Source organism: Papio anubis, chromosome 2, assembly GCF_008728515.1.
Source record: "Papio anubis isolate 15944 chromosome 2, Panubis1.0, whole genome shotgun sequence".
Lineage (NCBI taxonomy): Eukaryota > Metazoa > Chordata > Mammalia > Primates > Cercopithecidae > Papio > Papio anubis.
The window spans coordinates 46547971-46568876 of NC_044977.1; the positions used below are offsets into that span (position 1 = coordinate 46547971).

Sequence of the window (20906 nt, forward strand, 5' to 3'; positions counted from 1 at the left end):
CCTGTGCCTGCTGGACAGCTGGAATGACACCACTCTGCCCATATTCTGTGCCCCCCAGGACTGAGTCGGTGGCAGAGAAGATGCTAACCAACTGGTTCACCTTCCTCTTGTATAAGTTCCTCAAGGTAAGCAGAGGCGGGAGGAAGCAGGTGTCAGAGGCAATTGAACAGCGGGAGGGGAAAATGGAGAGAGGTGGGGATCAGTGGGAGGTGCTGGAGAATGACAGCAGGTGGGGTCTTGGTGGAGTTCTGGCTCAGGCCTAGGCCCCTGGACATGCAGCTACTCCCGGCTTCTGGCTCCCGGCTCCCTCCTCCCTCCTTCTGAGGCTGTCAGGCCCTTGCACAGCCCACCAAGGTAGGTGTGGGAGTTCAGATACAGGCTCTCAGTGCCTACAGCTGGCCTGGGCTCAGGAGGGTGGAGGCACCCTGGGCAGGGGCCTCTGAGAGTCCAGCACCCGGCGTGGGGCCAGCCTGGGGGTGCCTGAAGGCTCTAGTCCACCACCTATCATGGGGACAGGTGGCTGCACTGGGCTTCCCCTGTGCTGTCCATTCAAGCCCCTCCAACCCCCCAGCAGAGGGACACTGCCATTTTCAGAACAGGAATAGGGTGTAGGCCAGAGACTGCAGGCCAGGGCCCAGGCTGGATGGGGATCTGGGCGGGCTTTAACTGGGCTATAAGCAGTTGAATTGCTGTCTGCACTTCCAGTGTTGGAACTTATACAGACTCGGGTATATGGCTTCTCTTGGAAAGTCTAAAGGCCTGGTTAGCCCACTCCTGAGAGGTGGGAGGAGCCCAGTGTATGCATGGTGAAGTGCATGCTCCTCGCCTGGCTTCAGTGGTCCCTGCCGCTGCTCTGTGGGTGAGGGTGACTGACAGTGTAGCCCAGTGATTGAGGGTGGGAGCTGGCGCTGACTGCCTGGGTTCGATTCTCCTGGTTTCCTTATGGAATCCAGGGATGGCATATCTGTCTCCACTGGCCCGTGGGGCTTTCAGGCCTCCTGCAGCCAGATACTGCTGAACTCAGGTGATCAGCGCACAGATCCCTGCACAGAGCGGAGTCCTGGCTGGGCATCCTCACTGTGGAGAGAAACACTGGACAGGAAATACAGCAGACAGGCCATGGGGCAGAGCCGAGCAGGGAGGGTGGGATTCGAGCAGAGGTCTGAAGACCAGGCCGGGAGAGGGAAAAGAGTCCCAGGCAGAAGAGGCTACTGAGGAGAAGGCGCCAGGTGGGATAGGCAGGGGCAGGGCTTGTCTGTCCTAGGTCATCTCTGGAGGTGGGACATTTACGTGTATATAGCAGTCCCTGGCACATAGCAAGTGCCCAGTAGATTATAACATCCTTAGGCAGAACTGGAAGCAGGTAACACAAAGTCGTGCATGTCCTGTAGAAAGTACAGTTCTATGAAGACTGCACAGATGTGTGCATGCTGGGTGAGCTGGGCTCTGTGAGCCTAAAGCAGCAGGCGCCCTGGGTGAGGTGAAGAGGGCCCCGCTCACCTGGGTCCCCATCTGATCCCAATTCTCCACACCCACAGAGACAGGGCTCAGGGCAGCAAATGCCTGTAAGCACTGACGTTGGGTGTGGATTATCTTTCATGCCAGGATACAGGGGGCAGCCTCAGCCAGTGCAGAGTGTGTCCCCACAGGGTGCTATAAGCAGAGAGGGTGGCAGTGGGGCGCTGTGGAGGCGTTATCCTCAGGCCGGATCGGGAGTTCCATGGAGAGCTGGGGACATTTGGGACAGGCGCTGAGGGATGTGTGGGCAGTGGAGGGAGGGAGAGGGAGGCCAGTCTTGGCCAAGGGAGCCATAGGAAGGGGACACAGGGAGGAGGGAGGCAGGGGTGACCATTTAGGTGGGAGTGGTGCAGGTACAGGGGGTGCAGGCTGTGTGTTGGGGGTTTCACAGCCCATGCCCATGACCCCAACCCACCTCGTTATTAGTGGGGTCCCAGTGCAGGGGGCAGGCAGGGGCCAGGAGCTGTTAGATCTCCTTAGGTCATCACTGCCCTCCTCCAGTTCTAGGAGGACCCCTATATATGCAAGGGAGGGCATGTACTGGGTGCAAGGACATGGCCCAAGGCTGAGAGGTGCCCATGCTGGAGCTGGGCACCCCCTGGATGGGACTGAGATGGGCCCAGGGCTGTTTCCGTCCACATAGCCAGCCAGTGACTTTTTTTTTTTGCCACCATATCTGGGGTTTTTTTTGTTTTTGTCTTTTTTAAGATAGATGTTATTGTTTAGAGCAGTTTCAGATTCACAGTAAAATTGAGCAGAAGATACAGAGGTTTCCCATGCACCTGCTGCTCCCACATATGCACAGTCTCCCCACTGTCAGCATCCTTAGGAGAGGGGTGCATTTGGTCCAGTCAATGAACCTGCCAGGACACATCTTCACCACCCAGTGCCCCTCATTTCCACGCGGGCTCACTCGTGGTGCTCTGCATTCTGTGAGTTTGGATGAATGTACGATGCCATGTATCCACCGTTAGAGCATCACACAGAATAGTGTTGCTGCCCTAAAAATCCCCCAAGCTCGCCTGTCATCTCTCCCTCCCCCTGAGCCCCTGGCACCCATTGATTTCATTGTCTCCATAAGTTGTGCCTTTTCTAGATGTCACATAGTGGAATCGTGCACTATTACTGTAGCCTTTTCCAACTGGCTCCCCTCACTTTGTAATCTACTTTGAAGGTTCCTTTATTTATTTTCATAGCTTGATAGCTTATTTCTTTTTAGTGTGCCACAAACTTAAAAAAATTTGTTATGGCGAAATACACATGACATAAAATTTACCATCTTAACCATTTTTAAGTGCACAGTTGAGTGGTATTGGATGCATTTACAGCAGTGTTGGCCATGGCCACCTGCTCCATGAGTCTTCATCTTGTAAAACTGAAACTCTGTCCCCATTGAACACCCACTCCTTGTTCCTTCCTCCCCAGCCCCTGGAACCATTCTACTCTCTGCCTCTGTGAATCTGACAGCTCTAGGGACCTCATATGAGTGGAATCATGCATTGTTTGTCCTTTCGTGGCTGGCTTAATTTCATCAGCTTAATGGGGAAGCAATCCAGGTGTCCATCGACAGATGAATGAATAAGCAAAATGTGGTCTGTGCATACAATGAGATAGTAGTGCCTTAAAAAGGAAGGGAATTCTGACATGCCGCAACATGGATGAACTTTGAGAACACAAACTCTTTTTAAACAACCCAAATACTTTTCATTCCTTGCTGTCTTTAGAAACAAAAACTTTAACTACAAAAGTAACCCATGACATTTTAGCACATGTAAACAACCTGGAAGGGAGGATGGAGGGGTGAACTCCCCTCCCCTCTGCGGTTCTGGTGGTAATGACCACCAGAGTTTTGGTGCCTGTCCTCCCAGGCTGGGGTCTGAATTGAAACAAATATGAATAGACTATGCTTTTTAATATTAAGATGAAGGTTAGTATCAGACCTTTTTTCTCATTAGAGAGTTTTAAATTTTTTCAGTACCACAATTTTCACTGTGCCTCGCTCCCGCTCTGTCCTCACCTTGGCCATAGTGTTAGGCCCACCTTTTCGGGTGAGCACACAAATACTTTCCTTGTGTTTTTATCAACTGCATAATGTTCCATGGTGTGGCCATTTCATCATTTGTTTAACTGTGGCACCGCTGATGGCCAGGGCTGCACAGCTTGGATTTGGATGCAGTTGTCTTTGCTTGCCTGGTCCTGTTTAAGTGCCTTTCCAGAAGAGTGAGTGCAGGTGATCAGGCACACTCATTTTTCATTGTAATATATGCTGCTGCATTATCCTACCAAAAAACGTTGCAAATGTACCAGTTCATCATCTGAGAATCTTACCCAGGCCTGGGATAGCACTTGTCTTATTGATCTTTTTTACCTCTGCCCATTTGAAAAGTACACACTGGTAGGTTGTTGCCTTAGTTGGCATTTCTTTAACAAACCTTGGACATCTTTTTACATATTTGATTGGCTGCTTTTATTTTTTCTTTGAAGCCAAGTTTGTAAATGTCCATTTTTACCCTTTGCTTGTTTTACTAGGGTCATTTCTTTTAGATTATAGGAATTTTTATTTTTTGTTTTTGAGACAGAGTTTCACTCTTGTTGCCCACGCTGAGTACAATGGCGCGATCTCGGCTCACTGCAACCTCCACCTCTCCGGTTCAAGCGATTCTCCTGCCTCAGCCTCCCGAGTAGCTGGGATTACAGGCATGTGCCACCACGCCAGGTTAATTTTGTATTTGTAGTAGAGACCGGGGTTCTCCATGTTGGTCAGGCTAGTCTCAAACTCCTGACCTCAGGTGATCCACCCACTTCAGCCTCCCAAAGTGCTGGAATTACAGGTGTGAGCCACCGCACCCAGGAACTTTTTAACATACACACTTCCCATCTTTTCAAGCTCATGTGTTCCACTGAGAAATGATTTTTATTTATGTGGTGTGGGGTAGGGATCTGGTTTGATCCTCCCACCTCCCCATGCCCACCGTGGAGAAGTGCTTGTGGTAATGTCATTTCTGGAACTGCCTGTATTATCCTTCTATTAGAAAAGTGGCACTTTTTGTTGGGCAGTTTTTGCACATTCCTGACTGGTGCTGGGAGGAGTCTGAGGTCTTCCTTTTCCCCCATCACTGCACAAGAGATTGAGGCTACAACAAGAAAAGGACTGGGCCTTCCTCTTCCCTGGCCTCTGAGCTCTTGGAACCTGCTTTGCAGCCTCCAGGCTGGCCTGGCTGAAGAAGTGGGTGGAGTGGGGCGGGGCCTGCTGCCTGGGTTGAGTGTAAATGCCCGGCTCAGCCTGAGCCTTCTCTGGGGACACCTGGCTTGTATGGGGCAGGCGCTTTGGGGTCAGCTGGATCTGGGTTCAGATCTTGGCTTCTCCAGTTTCTTGCTGTGTGACCTTGGGCCAATAGCTGCACTCCCCTGACCTTCAGAGACTAGCTGCGGTCCTTTCACTCTCTGAGGCCAGACCTGGGAACCCTTGGGCAGGTGTCTCACTTTGGGAAACCCTCAAAGGCTCTTGTCTTCCTGTCGCATTAATGGCTCTCCATCCAGATCTGCACCCCTTTTCCTCCTCCTTCGTGGCTAACTTAATGAAACCAAGTTTGCAAATAAAACATAATTTCAAAGACAGGCATGTTGTTGGAAGGTCTGGGATGGTCTTAACAGCTGTCTCTCTAATTACCGCAGATGCTAACGAGGTGCCTGAAGCCTCTGGTTACAGGAGCAGAGCTGCTGTTTGTTTGCCAGGGCTGGATAGGAAGCAGGGCTGCCAAGCCTGCCCCTCCATTGAGGTGCACACACACCTGAAGGCCCTTGGGCAGGCAGGGCCTACAGCAGACCGTGTGCCTAGTCTCTGGGTGGGCCTCACCTCTGTGGCCGACTCAGCCAGCCCAGATGTGAATGTTTCTCAGGGACAGCTCTCCATTCACTCAGTTCGTCTAGCAAGTGTCTGTGATGTCCCATGCACAGGCTCAGCCAGTGCTGGCAGTAGGGTATGGTGAGCAGGCCAGGCAGCTCCCACTCTAGAGGGGTTGGCAGGGGTGCGCAGGTTCCTTCAGAGAACAACAGATGGCGGGGGAGACCAGTGGGGTGGTGGTTGGGGGTACGTGTGCTGGGAGCTCCCTGGAAGCCTTTCTGGAAAGGGCACATTGGGTTGTGTCCAGAAGGGCCCATGAAGACACCAGGGGAAATTTCTGGTTGTAGAGGCAGCAGTTGCAAAGGCCCTGAGGTGGGACAGGAGGCAGTTCTCATGCTACAGCATGGGGAGCCAGAGGGTGAGGGGTCAGAGTGGTCAGGTGCCCGCTGAGGGTCCGGGACTGTGCTACTGGCCCTGTGCTGTGCGCTTGGGTGCTGGTGAACCTCCCTGGGTGAGCAAGCCTCCCCCGGTGGGTATATCAGCATCCATGACACACCATAGGTATGTCCCAGAGTAATATGGAGGGCCTAGCTGGGTGGTCCCTCAGAGGCCAGCGGATCACAGTCACACTTGACGTTGTGTAGTATGGGGTCCGCCTGTGCCGCGGGCGGCGGGCCATGGGGAGCTTTGTCCTGCGCACCTCCAGCTGGGGAGCAGGCCCCTGGGAGGCTGGGGCTGGGCGGGGATCCTGCTGAGACCCGTGGAGACTTCTGGGTGAAATAGACAGGCCTCGGCCCTCCTTGATGCAGGCCCCGTGTGCCACGCCATTTTCCTTGCTATGCTACGGCGTCTCCTGGCTCGTGTGTAATTTAGGGTTTTCATGGGATATTTGTAGGGTGGGGTGGGTATGTTTTGTTTCCTGATTTTCTTGCAGTCTCTGCTGGGCTTTGGGACTAAGGCTATACTTGCCTCCTAAAGAGTTGGGAAGTGCTGCTCATTTCTCCTTGCCGGGAACACCGTGGCTGGCACTGGACGGGTGGAGGGGCAGGTAGGGAGTAGACTTGGGGGTCCTGGCTGCAGCCTTATGCCATCTCCCCCACAGGAGTGCGCTGGGGAGCCGCTGTTCATGCTCTACTGCGCCATCAAGCAGCAGATGGAGAAGGGCCCCATCGACGCCATCACGGGTGAGGCACGCTACTCCCTGAGTGAGGACAAGCTCATCCGGCAGCAGATTGACTACAAGACGCTGGTGAGCATGACCACCCTCTGTCCTGGGTGCCCTGGTGCCCCCCACCCCCCAATTGTGGGGCTGACACTGCTGCCCTGCTCCACCCCGCCCGCAGACCCTGAACTGTGTGAACCCTGAGAACGAGAATGCACCTGAGGTGCCGGTGAAGGGGCTGGACTGTGACACAGTCACCCAGGCCAAGGAGAAGCTGCTGGACGCTGCCTACAAGGGCGTGCCCTACTCCCAGCGGCCCAAGGCCGCGGACATGGACCTGGGTGAGCGGGCAGGGCCGTGGCTGCCCGGGGTGTGTGCTGGAGCAGAGGGGCAGGGCCATGGCCCAATACTGAGCTTGGCGGGGAAGTCCAGGCCAGTCCTCCGCACCAGGCTGGCGCTGGTCTGGAGGACAGTGGAATGGCAAGTGGGCTGTCCAGTCCCAGGTTGGGTGTAGAGGGTGGCTGCCCTGCCCTGGGCAGAGACTCTGGGAGGTGGTGGGTTCCAGTGTACTCTGGGAGGCAGTGGGCTCTTGGAGCCCTGAGGGGGATACTCAGGCTCATGAGAGGGGCAGGTGGAGCAACTGAGGGCCAGAGGGGATGCGACAGGTTTGGGGTGGGGCCCAGAGTCCTGCAGCAGATGTGACTGGAGAGGCTGGGGCCCTGTAGAAGCCTCGGTGCCAGGCTGAGGAGTTGGGGCCCTGAGGCTTGGGGAAGGCAGGGCAGACCCCCTTAGGCTGGGGTTGCTATGGCAGATTGGGAGGGCTGCGGCAGGTTGCGGGGGGCTATGGCAGGTTAAGGGTGCTGCAGCAGGTGTGGAGATGTGTCCCTGGTCTGTGCTGGCGCTAGGAGCTGCAGGTGGGCCCCGTCCCACCTGTGTGATGGATCACTGCTGTGATGGAGGAGGGAAAGAGGCCCCAGCGGCCCCACCCTCCAACTCCCTCCTCTCCGCAGAGTGGCGCCAGGGCCGCATGGCACGCATCATCCTGCAGGATGAGGACGTCACCACCAAGATTGACAACGATTGGAAGAGGCTGAACACACTGGCTCACTACCAGGTGGCTCCTGGCCCTCCGACCCTAGCACAGGCCTCCCTCCCCTTGGGGCTTCCACAGCGCAGCTGCCAATGTTTGCAGCATGTGGGCTGGACAGCAGTGAGATCTGTCAGGGAGAGGAGGGGAGGTGGTCACGTATGTGTGTGGACCATCCCAGGACCCAAGCTGGGCTTGTGGGTTTGCCCGGCAGTCCTGGGCTGTCCTGATGTAGAGACCCAGACTGAGTGAGGCGGCTGTCTCCAGGCACAGCACTAGGGTGTCACTTGGGTTCCCAGCCAGGGAGCAGGAGTCTGGTGGTGCAGGGGCACCCTGGTGGGTCACAGGGTCCCCGGCCCTCTGCCCACAGGTGACAGACGGGTCCTCGGTGGCACTGGTGCCCAAGCAGACGTCTGCCTACAACATCTCCAACTCCTCCACCTTCACCAAGTCCCTCAGCAGATACGGTGAGGGGCCAGGCAGCGGGCGAGAGGGCAGCATATGGGTCCCTGGCCTGGGCAGGACGTCCCCCGGGCTCCCACGCTGCAGCAGCCGGACGGGAGGACCCAGGGGCCGGTGTCAAGCCTGTCACTTGCGTTCTTGACCCTACCCTCCAACTCCGGAGGCTGTGCCTCCCCCCGACTGTGTGTCCATACACAATTATGCCACCTTTGTGGTGTCATTGGCTGCCCCAAAATCCCACATGGGTGGGGGTGCCATCCCCAGCTTTCAGATGGGGAAACTGAGCCTCGGGCGGGGGGCGTGGGGTGCCAGCCAACACGGGCGCTGACAGCCTGGTGCTGCAGAGAGCATGCTGCGCACGGCCAGCAGCCCCGACAGCCTGCGCTCGCGCACACCCATGATCACGCCGGACCTGGAGAGCGGCACCAAGCTGTGGCACCTGGTGAAGAACCACGACCACCTGGACCAGCGCGAGGGCGACCGTGGCAGCAAGATGGTCTCGGAGATCTACCTGACGCGGCTACTGGCCACCAAGGTGGGCCTGGCTGGCAGATGGGGGCAGGGGACGCTGGGCCAACCGAGCTCGGAGAAAGCGCCAAGCCCGGAGCAAGGCCCTCACCCCCACGCTGCTCCCATGGCCACTTGCCTAGTCACCCAGGAGGTGTAGGCAGCCAGGCAGAGCCCTGGAGCTCAGTGTCCCTGCCTGCCGCCCGCAGGGCACGCTGCAGAAGTTTGTGGACGACCTGTTTGAGACCATCTTCAGCACGGCACACCGGGGCTCGGCCCTGCCGCTGGCCATCAAGTATATGTTCGACTTCCTGGACGAGCAGGCTGACAAGCACCAGATCCACGATGCCGACGTGCGCCACACCTGGAAGAGCAACTGGTAACGCAGGGTGGGGGTGCGGAGCGGCATCCCCCAGGGCCAGGCCAGATGCGTTCCCAGGGCCCGAGGGCCTGTTCTGATCAGGAGCCCGCAATTGGGGCTCCTTGGCGTGGGGACACAACCCAGCAGGGGCATGGCAGGCCAGCCCTGTGCTAACTGGCCTTCCCTATCTGCCTGTGCCCCTTGACCCATGGCTCACCCTCTGCTCCAGCTGCTGAGCCCCTCCCACTGCTGCAGGAACTGTGTGCAGGTGTGAGTGGCCCTGGGTGTGCACAGCTGTGCAGATATGAGTGTGGGCTGCAGCATGAGAAACAGGGCACACTGGACCAGCCCTGAGCCAGCTGGTTGCAGTGATGAGGGCAACAGGGATTGCAGGTACTCCTGGTACTCTTTAGTGCGAAGAATTTACAGCCTCCCCACTGCAGTGCAGGGCCGGGCCAGAGCCTGCTTACTGAGGCCCAGAGACCCAGCCACTTGCCACGATCTCACGGAGCAGGTGGAGTACAGAGCAGGGCCTGCCCAGACTGCACCGTGCACAGCTACACCAATGTGAGCTGGGGCTCTGTGAGGCTGAGTTTCGTTATGAAGAGGCACCTAGCCTCTGAGTGGCCTCTCCCCAGAGTGTCTGCCTCCCTGGCCAGCTAGTCCCTTGCTTTCCTCTGGCCTGGCCTACTTCTGGGACAGTGACCTGCTTCTTCCCTGGTCATGGGCTGCCCAACTTGGCAATGTTGGCTTTCTGCCACACAGGCAGGCCAGCCCTTGGCCTCACTTCTTACTCAGGACCCCCAGGCTCTGGTCTGTAGCCCCCTGCCCCGGTTGGCACACCCTAGCCACACCCTAGCTCCTGGAGCAGGTCCCTGCTGTGTGTGTGTGTGTGTGTGTGTGTGTGGCCCCCACCCCAGCAGACAGCCCCACCCTTGCCTGCTGCAGGGGAGCGCCTCTCTGTGCACCAGCCCCCACAAACTGCATGGCCCAGGGGTTCTGGGGTGGGACTGCTCCCCCATACTTGGGGTCAGGTGGATGCCGTCACCTATATGGCTGGACCCTGCTTCACCAGGAAGTGCCCCTCCTCACCCTGCATCCTGCTGGGATCTCCCACCAGGGAGACCTCCACTGTCTTAGCTCCCCTCTCTCCTGGACTGTCCCTGCCACCTCTGCAGGCTCCCAGGCCAGCAGCCACCCCTGACTTGGTCTTGTCCAGCCCATGTGTTGCTTCCCAAACCTGGGATGCAGCCACCCCAACCTGTCCCAGCTCCACCCACTGCTCGCGGAGTCTTGGGTTGAGATAAAGTGTCACGAAGCCCCTCTCCTGGGCCATGCTGATTGGGCACAGCAGGAGAGGGGGGCCTCCAGGGACACAGTGTCTCCAGATCAGCATGCTCTGGGAGAATGTTCTGTCACAGTGGAACATTCTAGACCCGTGCTGTCCAGGGTGGTGGCTCCTGAGCGTTTCAAATGGCACTGGTGTGGCTGAGGGTCTGGGCTCTTAACTTCATTTAAGTTAAGCAGCCACATGTGGCCAATGCTGCCAGGCAGCCCAGCTGATGGCAGTCCCTTAGGTGGTGTTTGGGGCACAGAGGGCTGGTCTCTGTAGGAATGGGTCTCCTGAGCCAGAGCTGAGCTGCAGGTCTCAGTGCAGGAGCCAGGAGTGCAAGCCAGCATGCAGGCCTAGGAGGGCGGTGGCTGTGTGGAGTGGGCCCCTGAGGGCCTGGTCACATCTTGCCCTTGTGCAACCGAGTGCATTTGAGCACGCCTGTCTTGTGATGCTCTGCGTGAGATGCAGGTGGTGGGAGCAGCACATCTCTGGTTGGGCGACAGGGGACGGCCCTCACTTACCCATGGGCCCTGTACCTCTGTGGGCCTCGTTTCCTCATCTGCATGGAAAGCCATGCCCACTTTGGATTCGGAGCCAGGAGGGCCACAAGGTCGCTGCTCAGGAGGGAGCAGAGGCCTGTCTGAGCGGCGCCTGGACTCTCACCTGCAGCCTGCCCCTGCGCTTCTGGGTGAATGTGATCAAGAACCCACAGTTTGTGTTCGACATTCACAAGAACAGCATCACGGACGCCTGCTTGTCGGTGGTGGCCCAGACCTTCATGGACTCCTGCTCCACCTCTGAGCACAAGCTGGGCAAGGACTCGCCCTCCAACAAGCTGCTCTACGCCAAGGACATCCCCAACTACAAGAGCTGGGTGGAGAGGTGGGCGGAGGGGGCAGGGGTTGGGGGCAGTGGCCTGGGGGGCAGCCTGGACTCTGCTTATGTGCCCACCTGGCCACTCACCTGCAGGTACTATGCGGACATCGCCAAGATGCCGGCCATCAGCGACCAGGACATGAGTGCGTATCTGGCTGAGCAGTCCCGCCTGCACCTGAGCCAGTTCAACAGCATGAGCGCCTTGCACGAGATCTACTCCTACATCAGCAAGTACAAGGATGAGGTGAACACCATGGGAGCCCACAGGCTGGGCTGGGAGGACTCGCTGGCCCCTGTCACAGCCACCTGCTCTGCCCAACCCTGCCACCTCTCCCTGAATCTCTGGGCTGCCACGGGCCACCTTCACTCGTCTGTACCCGCTGGCCACCTGGTTCCTTGGTGCCAGGAGGGAGCCTGCCAGGCTGAGCGGAGAAGGCCGTGGTGGAGTCACTGTGTGCAGCCATGTGGGGTCAGGGGTGGGGAAGATGGGATGGCAGCTTCTTCCTGAGGGAGAGGGTGTGTGGGTGGTGAGCAACTTCCCTGAGGGGCACATTTCAGGGTTTTCCAGGCTGGACCAGCGTCTCCAGGGCTGGGCATAGGGTCTTGGCAGAGCTTTCCTTTCAGTATCTTTTCTGCTGACTTGGAGTGAGGCCACGTACATGGAACTGGGGAAGGGAACAGGAGACATCCAGGAAGGACTGGCTCCTGGGCCGCACAGGACAAGAGCACAGGGCCAGAAGGCAGGACAGGCTCAGCCTGTGCCAAAGCTCTGAGGGCTGGGAAGGCCACGGGAGTGAACCAGAGCCACCCTGGGGAGGCCAGGGCAGGTGCAGCAGAGGCAAGGAGCCTTCCCAGGGTGCCACAGGAGGCAGGCAGGAGGCAGAGGGCTGTCCTCAGGCAGGTGCCCCAGGGGAGCAGAGGAGCAACCAGAGACCATATGTATTAGGGTGGGGGGTGGAGACAAAAGCCTGGGGTCCTGGGGCTCACCAGGGAAATGGGAGCTGAGGCTCTCTGAGGAGCTCTGCTTTAAAGGGGCACAGAAACCCCAGGGTGTGAGGACTGGATGGAGACATGTCAGCAGCATAGCCAGGCAGCCAAAGGATCAGAGCCTGCTGTTTTAGGGGGTGAGGGTAGGATGATGACAGGGGTGGGGCTCATTCTCCGTATTGGGGTCCTGGAGGGTCCAGGCTCACAACCAAGGTCCCTTGGCCAGGGATAGATGGGGTTGAACCTCTGGTACCTGTTCTGGAGGCATCCGTCCTGGGCCTGCTGAGTGTGTGGAGGCTGGTGGCCCGGCATGCTGACAGCTCTCCTGGCCCTGCAGATCCTGGCAGCCCTGGAGAAGGACGAGCAGGCGCGGCGGCAGCGGCTGCGGAGCAAGCTGGAGCAGGTGGTGGACACGATGGCCCTGAGCAGCTGAGTCCCGGCTGTGATCGTCCAGCAGGACGCAGCGTGAGGGCGGCTGAGCAGGGACCGGGGCAGCCCTCGCCGCATGCGTGTGGAGTGTCCGGTGGTGCTCGGGCCGCCGCAGTGCAGCGACTGCCCGGCCCTCCCTCCCCTGCCTCGCCCGGCCAGGTCCCGGCTCTTCCTGTGTGGAGGTGATGGTACCTGCCACACCACAGCTGCGCACACAGCTGCTTGCTCAGGGGCCGGGACAGCACAGGGTGCTTAGGCCGGCCAAGGACCTTCATTGCCTGGCAAGAGCTGCCTGGTGGCCTTCATGGGAGAAGGGCTGACCTCTGAGGGGCTGAGGGGTGAGGCCAGGGCCCTCCAGGGGGAGGGGTAGCCAGCTTGGGCTGTCCCCTTGAGACCGGGACAAGAGGCTGGGGGTGTCAGCATTCCCGGCTTCCCAAGCTGCCCCCAGGCGGCAGAGTCTGAGGGTCTGGGGGTCCGGTTGGCAGCTGGAGAAAGAGGCAAAAAGCCCATAGCCGGGCAAGAGGAGCTCAAGTCAGTCTGAGCCCATTGCCACCGCCTCCCACATCCAGCACCCACGCCCGCTGCACCGCTGCCATCCTCAGATTCACCGCGTGCTCTGCGTGGCCGAGGCCGGAGCACCACATCCACCTCGCCCCAGAGAGTCCCTGCTCCCTCCTATGGAGGGGCTGTGGGCCAGGCTGCTCAGACTCCTGGGTGGCTTCCAGACGGACCGGGCAGCCCCTCTCCGTCCTCAGGGCTGTGCCTCTGGGAGCCACTGGGCCAGGGGCCCTGGGTCACAGAGAGCACGTTCCCGTTATTTATTCCCCTCCGCGTCCTACGCAGGCTGCCCTGGCAGCTGCCTTCAAGGGTAGGCCGAGCTCCCCGCCATGGAGCCCCTGAGGGCAGCCCCTGAGCACTCCTCTCTCTCCACTCTCTCTGTCCCTGCCCCGGCGGCTTCCAGTGTGGCATCTCAGCAGGGTCCTGGCCCCTCCAGAGCAGTGGGACATCTGGGGACTGTTTTTGTTTGTAGGGGAAAAAATTCTGCTGCACTCTGCTTGGGCCTTGAGGTCTGTGGCAGGGGCCCTCTGGCCTGCAGTGGCCTGGATCTATCTGGGCCATGAGTGACGGGCAGTGACCAGAGGGACTGGAGGCCAGCGGTGTCCACCCTTGCCCTCAGCAAGAGAGAATGCATTCTTAAAGCTGTACATGTATATATATGCACATATATATATGTGGCTCTAGCCTCAGGCTCCAGCCCCAGTGGGGTACTGTACATTAACTGAAGAGGAATTTTAAAGACGATTTGAACAAAAAAATGAAGGCAGTGGGAAAGCAATGCCAAATGACTGTGGAGAAAGTGGCCGGAGCCTCCCTGGAGTGGAGCAGCCCTGAAGTCCCCTGACCTGCGGGCCGCTGTTTTGGTTTGACATGACAAGGAAAGGACTTCCTGCTGACCCTGAGAGCCTCCGGGGTGCCGTGGCACCACGGGGCATGCATGATTGTGCTAGCGTTTAGTCTGAGTTGATCTTTTTAAAACTGCAAGTGTTGAATACTAGAGGTTGTTAGACCTTTTTTTATGTTTTTTAATTAGTCACTTGTAAAAGCAAACAAGCGGTCCATCCCCTTTTCAAGGTCACTTTTTTGATGGTACCGAAGATCCCATGGACTTTAAGGGACAGCTAACTGTGGCCAGCCCCAGCCTCGAATCCTCGGCCAGGCCCAAGGAGAGCACTCGGCCCCACGGGGTGTGCCAGTCTCGCAGTCGCCCCTCCTGAGCAGCGTGAGCCAGATGACGCCGCAGAGACCCGCCCCTCCCCTGAACGTGGGTCGGTGTGGAGTGGGTGACTGCTGACTCGGAGCTCACTGGCCCCGTGGGCACCGTGCCAGGGCTGGGGCGTTCTGCTGCTGCCATGCCCAGCTCAGGCCTGGGCCCGCCTCTGCCGCCAGCCCACTGAGGAGGTGGGCTTACTCCCTGGGTAGACTTGGGGGCCAGAGCTGACTCTGGGGGCCAGTCCATATATAGTGGCTGGGCTGTTTTTTTCAGTAGCCCCTAGCATTGTCTGGGATTCCCACCCTCTGCGGCAGGAGCAGCCACCCCTGTTGGTCCATGGATGAAATGAGCCTTCCCGTCCCGCCTCCACCTATCTTCCGATGCTTCCTGGCTGCGGTGGGGTGGGAACCTCAGTTTCCCCCGAAGTCTTCCCTGGATGCTGGCTTCAGGTTGAAGTCCCTGGTTCTTCCAGTTCCTCACGGGTTAGATAGGGGCTCCTGCATCACCTTCAGAATCCAGTTCCAACCCCCACCCTCAGGCCTTGTGCCCTGCTCTACCCTGCCAGGGTGCCCTTGTCCATGTGAGTAGCATGGGCGGGAGGTGGGGACGACAGTGGTGATGAAGGGGGTGCACCACAGGCCTCATATGGAGCAGTTCCCACAGGGGCATGTGGCGGGGGCCTGGCCACCACAGAGCACATGGCTGTGTCTAGGCGCAAGCACTTTAGCAGTATCTGTTTACATGCGCAAGGATCAAGCCGACTACCCGTGCTGTCTACTGGGACAGCAGTCTCCGAGCTACACCATACCTCCCTCTGCCAGGTCGTGGAGTTGGGTCCCAGTTCCCACTTGTCACTGGTTCCCACTGTGCGCCTAACTGCAGCACCCGAGAGCTCTGGCCTGGGGCTGGAGGCCCTGGTAGGAACTGCCGCTGGAGTCCGCTCTGTGCCCAGCAGCAGTGAGCGGCTCCCGTGGGCCCTGTGTCTGCAGGAGCCGGGGCTGCGGCACATGTGCTGTGAAACCGACACCCACCTGGCGTGCTGCTGCCGCCACTTGCTTTCCACAGCATTTCCTACCCTGTTCCGTGTCCTCCCTCTCCCGGCGCCTGGCTCAGGAGTGCTGGAACAGCTCACGCCTCCGCCTGGGAGCCTGGCCTCTTGATATACCTCGAGCTTCCCCTGTGCTCCCCAGCCCCAGGACCACCGGCCCCTTGGCCTGAAGAGCTGGGGGCCCCAAGACCTGCAGCGTGGAGTCCGGGGCAGAGCCCGGAGCGGCGTGCCATCCCACCAGAGCCTTCGCCCTGGCTCTCTCCCTGTCTGGATTCAGTGGCTCACGTTGGTGCTACACAGCTAGAATAGATATATTTAGAGAGAGAGATATTTTTAAGACAAAGCCCACAATTAGCTGTCCTTTAACGCCGCAGAACCCCCTCCCAGAAGAAGAGCGATCCCTCGGACGGTCCGGGCGGGCACCCTCAGCCGGGGCTCTTTGCAGAAGCAGCACCAATGACTGTGGGCCCGGCCCTCAGATGTGTACATATACGGCTATTTCCTATTTTACTGTTCTTCAGATTTAGTACTTGTAAATAAACACACACATTAAGGAGAGATTAAACATTTTTGCTAAAAGCTCTTGGCTCCAGGTTTTCCTTGCTGGGAGGCAGGGGCGGTTGCAGGAGCGCAGGCACATCCCAAGCACCAAAGCGTCTCTCCCTGGGAGACTCAGCCACACCCAGGACAGATGGCCACACTCTGTGAGCTGGGTGCGCTCAGTCCAGGTGACACATTGGAGCCCTTGGCGGAAGCTAAAACACCAGTGCCTGACTCCCACTGGAGCCTTGGAGCTTCCTGGGGCTGAGCGGTGGTCACTTTTATATGCTCCCCAGGCGATTCTCCCGTGGCACCCCTAGCTCGGAGCAGTTGCTTCCAGCCCATGCTGCAAGGCAGGCATTTCGGGGTGCCTTGTTAACTAAAATCAGATTCTGACCCCGAGGGGCCCATAGGCAACAGCCTGGGGGATCCGAGGCTGCAGTCCTGGGCCCCCTGCCTTCAGTAGCCAAGGCTGGAATTGTGTTTCCCAGATTCGCAGGCAAGGAACCGGGTTTGAAAAATGTTGGTCTTTCCAACAGAGACAGGCTATGCTGCTTCATCTCCTGAAAATGTGTACAGATACTAATGATGGAGGTGTGGACGCAGCTTCTGCCAGTGCATGGCTTTGGTCAGTGGCCCCATCCCTGGGCTCATTTCATCCATGGACCAACAGGGGTGGCTGCTCCTGCCACAGAGGGTGGGTGCAGGGTCAGGTGTGACACATCCCCAAGGGTCCTGGGCACCTGCTTTGTAGCTGTGTCTTCAGGCAGACCCCAGGCTTGACCATCTGAGTACTCACTGCCTGTAAGTGAACTCACTGGGACTTCCAGCAACCCTGGAAGTTGTGAGGTTGGTGGCAGCTGCAGCTGAAGCTGAGGAATTGAAGCAAACAGAGGTTGCACAATGTGTCCCAGCCACAGGGTGGTAAGCAGCAGCCTGCCCAAACCTAGGCCCTTGGGACCCCAGGCCCTCCCCACCACCCCCAAGCTCCCACCTGTCTCCCTCCAGCCTCTCCATGGACTTGTTGCTAGGGCTGACAGTGGCCCATAAGTCATCATCAATACCTCCCACTCCCAAACAGGCGCATCTTGACAGTGGTGCTGCAAGCACCAGCTCCGTGCCAGGCTCAGTAACTGGAGAGAAATCAGTGTAATCACCACAAAATTGCATCGGAAACAAATTTAGCAAATGTGGTCCCGTTTAGGGTGTGACGCAGCCTGTTCTCATGGTTCAGTCCCCTTCAGCTTTTTTTCTGGCACAATCAGCCCTGCCTCAATTACCCTCATTAGGCCTCCGAGGGCTCCGGCCCGTCAGCCTGGAAGCTGAGCCATCTCTGAGCCGCAATCAGCGCTCACTGTGCGAGTGATCGGGTGCAATTACACAGCAGCGGTGATGGGGCCTTCTGATTGCTGCGCGAGTGCACTGGCTCCTGAGGGTATTAAACCATCAGCTATTAATGCTGGTGGCTCTGAGCAGGGCACCTGGATGGGCTCTCTTCAAGGCAAGGGCGAGGTCAGCCTGTGGGCCTGGGCAGGATGGAGGCACCTCCCCACCCAGAGCAGATCCAGAGGTGACTTCGGACTTCCCACCTAGGCCCCAGAGCAGCCACAGCTCGAGAACAAACACAGGCTCTGAGCAGAAATAAAAAATAACAGGCCAGGCTAAAACCTGATACAGTGACTCTAGATGGTGCAGTGCCCTGAAGAAAACTGGTGGCATGGGAGGGTGCCCACCTGGCCAGGTGGGCAGGGAAGGCCTGGGGAGGGATGGAGGAATCGAGGCCTGAGAAACAAGGAGCCAGCTGAGGTGACATCGGGGAGAGCATTCCTGTGTCTGGAGGAACGGAAGAGGCCAGGTCAGTTCTGTGCAGGGAGGTGCAGGAGGTGCTATGCCTTGGGGAGTGAGGAGGGTGGGCTCTGATTCGTATCTGGCAGTCTCGGGACGAGGCCAGAGGAGGCTGGAGACCAAGAGGCTCCTGCAGGTGTCCCCAGAGCCCATGGTCCACAGCGCCCCTTTAGGGCCTCCCTGGAGAGCCATCAGCCCTGATGGTGGAGCTTTGGGGGCAGATGTGTTCTTTCTGAGGACAACCATCATGGAGTTGTCGATGGAAGTGACTTGGGTCATATTCAGGCTGAACGTCTAGTCCTGGAGTAGAGCCTCCAGCCAGCCTGCACTGGTCACGTAGGCAGGTGCACCACAGACCTTTGGGGAATGGTACACGGATGTTGGGGAGTGGTTTCTGCAGCATACAAGGCTGCCAGGCTGTAAGTCAGTACCAGGACCAGCCCCATTGCAGGGAAGAGAACCTGGGAGCAGAGAGGTGAAGTCACTACCCTCAAGGATACACATTTACCCATGGTGGGACCAGGATTCAAATTCAGACGCTCTACTTCGTGCTGCAGTGCTCCTCCAGTGGCTGGAGACTCCTTGAGCACAATACCAGGGCCTGATGCCCACAGTCTGGACACAGAGCAGACGGGCATGAGCAGCTGGCAGTGAGCGAAGCCCTGGGGCTTTGGGAACTTTGAGGAAAGCATGTTCTCAGGAGCATTTCCCCTGTAGCTGCCTTGTAGATACCACCAGCCACAGCCCGTTGAGTCTGCCCCCGTGGCTGGGAGACTCATGCACTCTCCCCAGTGTGGGGTCTGTTTGAGAGATGGGCTTTCCAGCCATCATTGCTGCATCCAGCTAAAACCACCCTGAGAGGCACCTGAGCACATGTTCCCGCTGGGTGCCCCCCTGCATTAGAAATGATAGAAACTTAAGCTGTCTAGAGCAAGAAAGGGAACTGGCGGGCTCTTGAAGTTGAAAAGTCCAAGGGTGCATCTACCTCAGGCATGGCTGGGTCCAGGGGCTCCTAGAGGTCATGAGGAGTCTGTCTTCCTTCTCTGTCCTTTGTATGGGCCTCATTCTCAGGCCAACTCTTCCCAAGGTGGGGGGCAGTGATGACCACCAGCAGCTCTAGGCCTACCAGTTGAGCAGTCCCGGTGAAAACAGGACATGCTTGGTCATCGTGCACATTCAGGTAGGGATTTCATTGGCCAATGTTTGGGGCAATGTCTTGATTTGCTATTTGAGCCAGTCATTCCGGCCTGAAGGATGAAGTGCTCTGATTGGGAAACCCAGGCCACATGCCAGAGGAGGGATTAGTCCATTTGAACAGCAGGGTTTTGCAGATTGTGGAGAAGTGCGCAGGTGGAGGGGAGGGTCTCCCCACTGCTGGTGGGAAGGAAAACCGTACAGTTGTCGTCGACAAGGTGTGGCGGCTTCTGAAAAGTTAAGTATAGAATCACCATGCAACCCAGCACCCCCGCTTCTGGGTAAACACACAAAAGAATGGAGAGCAGAGTCTCAGAGACACTTCCACACCCACGTTCACAGCAGCACTATTCACACAGCCAAAAGGCGGAGGCACCCCAAGCATCCATCGACAGGTGAATGGACAAAATGTGGTGCATCCAAACAGTGGAATCCCATTCAGCCTTTGAAAGGAAGGAAATTCTCACTACGACATGGATGAACTTGAAATAAGCCAAGCATAAAAAGACAAATACGGTATGACTCTACTTTCACGAGGTCCCTAAAGGTCCCTAGGTAGTCACAGTCATAGAGACGGAGATAGAATGGTGGGTGCGGGAGGAGGGATGGGACTTAGAGTTGGATGGGGACAGAGCTTCAGTGGAGAAGAGGAACGTTCTGAGACGGATGGCAGTGATAACTGCAGAACAATGGGGATGCTCAGTGCCACTGAGCTGTGCACTTAAAAATGGTTCAGATGTTATATTTTATGTTACATGTGTTTTCTCACATTTAAAACTAATAATAAAGTTTTTAAAAAAGAGTTTGAGTTTCACTGTGTGGACACGAATGCCACAGACTGTCCTCAAGCAGGAGACACGCACCGCCAGCTGTAGCAATGCTGGCACCCCAGCCTCCCTGCAGCCCTGGCCTCTCCTTGCTCACTGCCCTAGGGATGCTGGCATCTCTGGCTGCTGCTCACAATGTCCAGGGCAGAGCCTCTCATCTCCCTACCATGCCCCATCATGGGCTCCCCATCTTGGCAAAGCCACCTCCAGATGGAACCCTCCCAACCCCACAGAAGATCCTGCCCCACCAAGCAGTCCTGCCTGGGTGACCTGCCACATGCTGTCTGTGGCAGGCCTATCCCTCGCTGGGCTGCAGTCACAGGCAGCAGGGCTACCCCAGGAACAGCACCATGGCCTCCACCCCAGGCAGGGCCAGGATGGAGAAGGAGCTCAGGATGTTCAGATTCCCAGACAGCACGAGTCCTGTCGGCTGTGCCCCTGTCCAGGGACATCCCCAACTCTCTCCGAATCTGTGCCTCTGCCCAGAATCTCAGGTTCCAGTTTTCACCTTGCAACTCATTGCTCCCAGGTGAATGTTCCTGAAGCCCAGCTTTGACAAATACGCTTTTCTTTGTTTATGAGACTGTTTGTATTTTTTCTAATGGACATTTTCTCCTTATATAACCACTGTGTCATTATCACACTAACAAAATCAATGTTTGCATATTCCAATGTCCTTAACTGTCTCAAACCTGAATTTTCACAGAGGGATTGCTTAGATTTGGATGAGGCCCCCTGTTACGCTTGGTTTTCTGTCTCCCCTGTTTGGATCCCCAGTGCTCCCCTTCTGTTTTCCAGCCATTTTAATTGCAGAACCAGGTTATGTGTCTGAAGACTTGGACACCACGGACTTGGGTGGCATTTGACAAGTGGTTCCATCCCTGCTTGCTGGGTTGCAGGTTCAATCTCCCAGCAGGCAGTGCTCCCTGCCACACCTGCCAGGAGGCCCCAGAGAAGTCGGGCTGACCAGGAGTTCGGGGCACAGCCTTGGCATGCCCTCGCCTTCGCATCTCTCGCTCCATGCACCCAGGTCTTCCATCTATCTGGACTTTTTCTCTGAAAACACTCTCCCTTTTTCGACTAGAAGAAATTGTTCAAATGGAAAACTTGATGGC

At 57.5% G+C, this 20906-nt stretch overlaps 1 protein-coding gene across 2 annotated transcripts in view; it reads left to right on the forward strand.

Annotated features, from left to right (window-relative positions):
* Nucleotides 1-15964, forward strand: part of PLXNA1 (plexin A1) — a 51562-nt gene extending 35598 nt beyond the window's left edge. For both annotated transcript variants that reach the window (XM_017955231.3, XM_009200165.4), the window contains 10 exons: nt 59-125; nt 6465-6611; nt 6706-6865; nt 7535-7638; nt 7982-8078; nt 8418-8608; nt 8790-8959; nt 10944-11156; nt 11244-11394; nt 12475-15964. In XM_017955231.3, coding sequence (XP_017810720.2) covers nt 59-125; nt 6465-6611; nt 6706-6865; nt 7535-7638; nt 7982-8078; nt 8418-8608; nt 8790-8959; nt 10944-11156; nt 11244-11394; nt 12475-12570 — 1396 coding nt within the window. In that variant the 3' untranslated portion in view covers nt 12571-15964. The remainder of the gene's footprint in view (nt 1-58; nt 126-6464; nt 6612-6705; nt 6866-7534; nt 7639-7981; nt 8079-8417; nt 8609-8789; nt 8960-10943; nt 11157-11243; nt 11395-12474) is intronic.
* Nucleotides 15965-20906: the final 4942 nt, after the last annotated feature.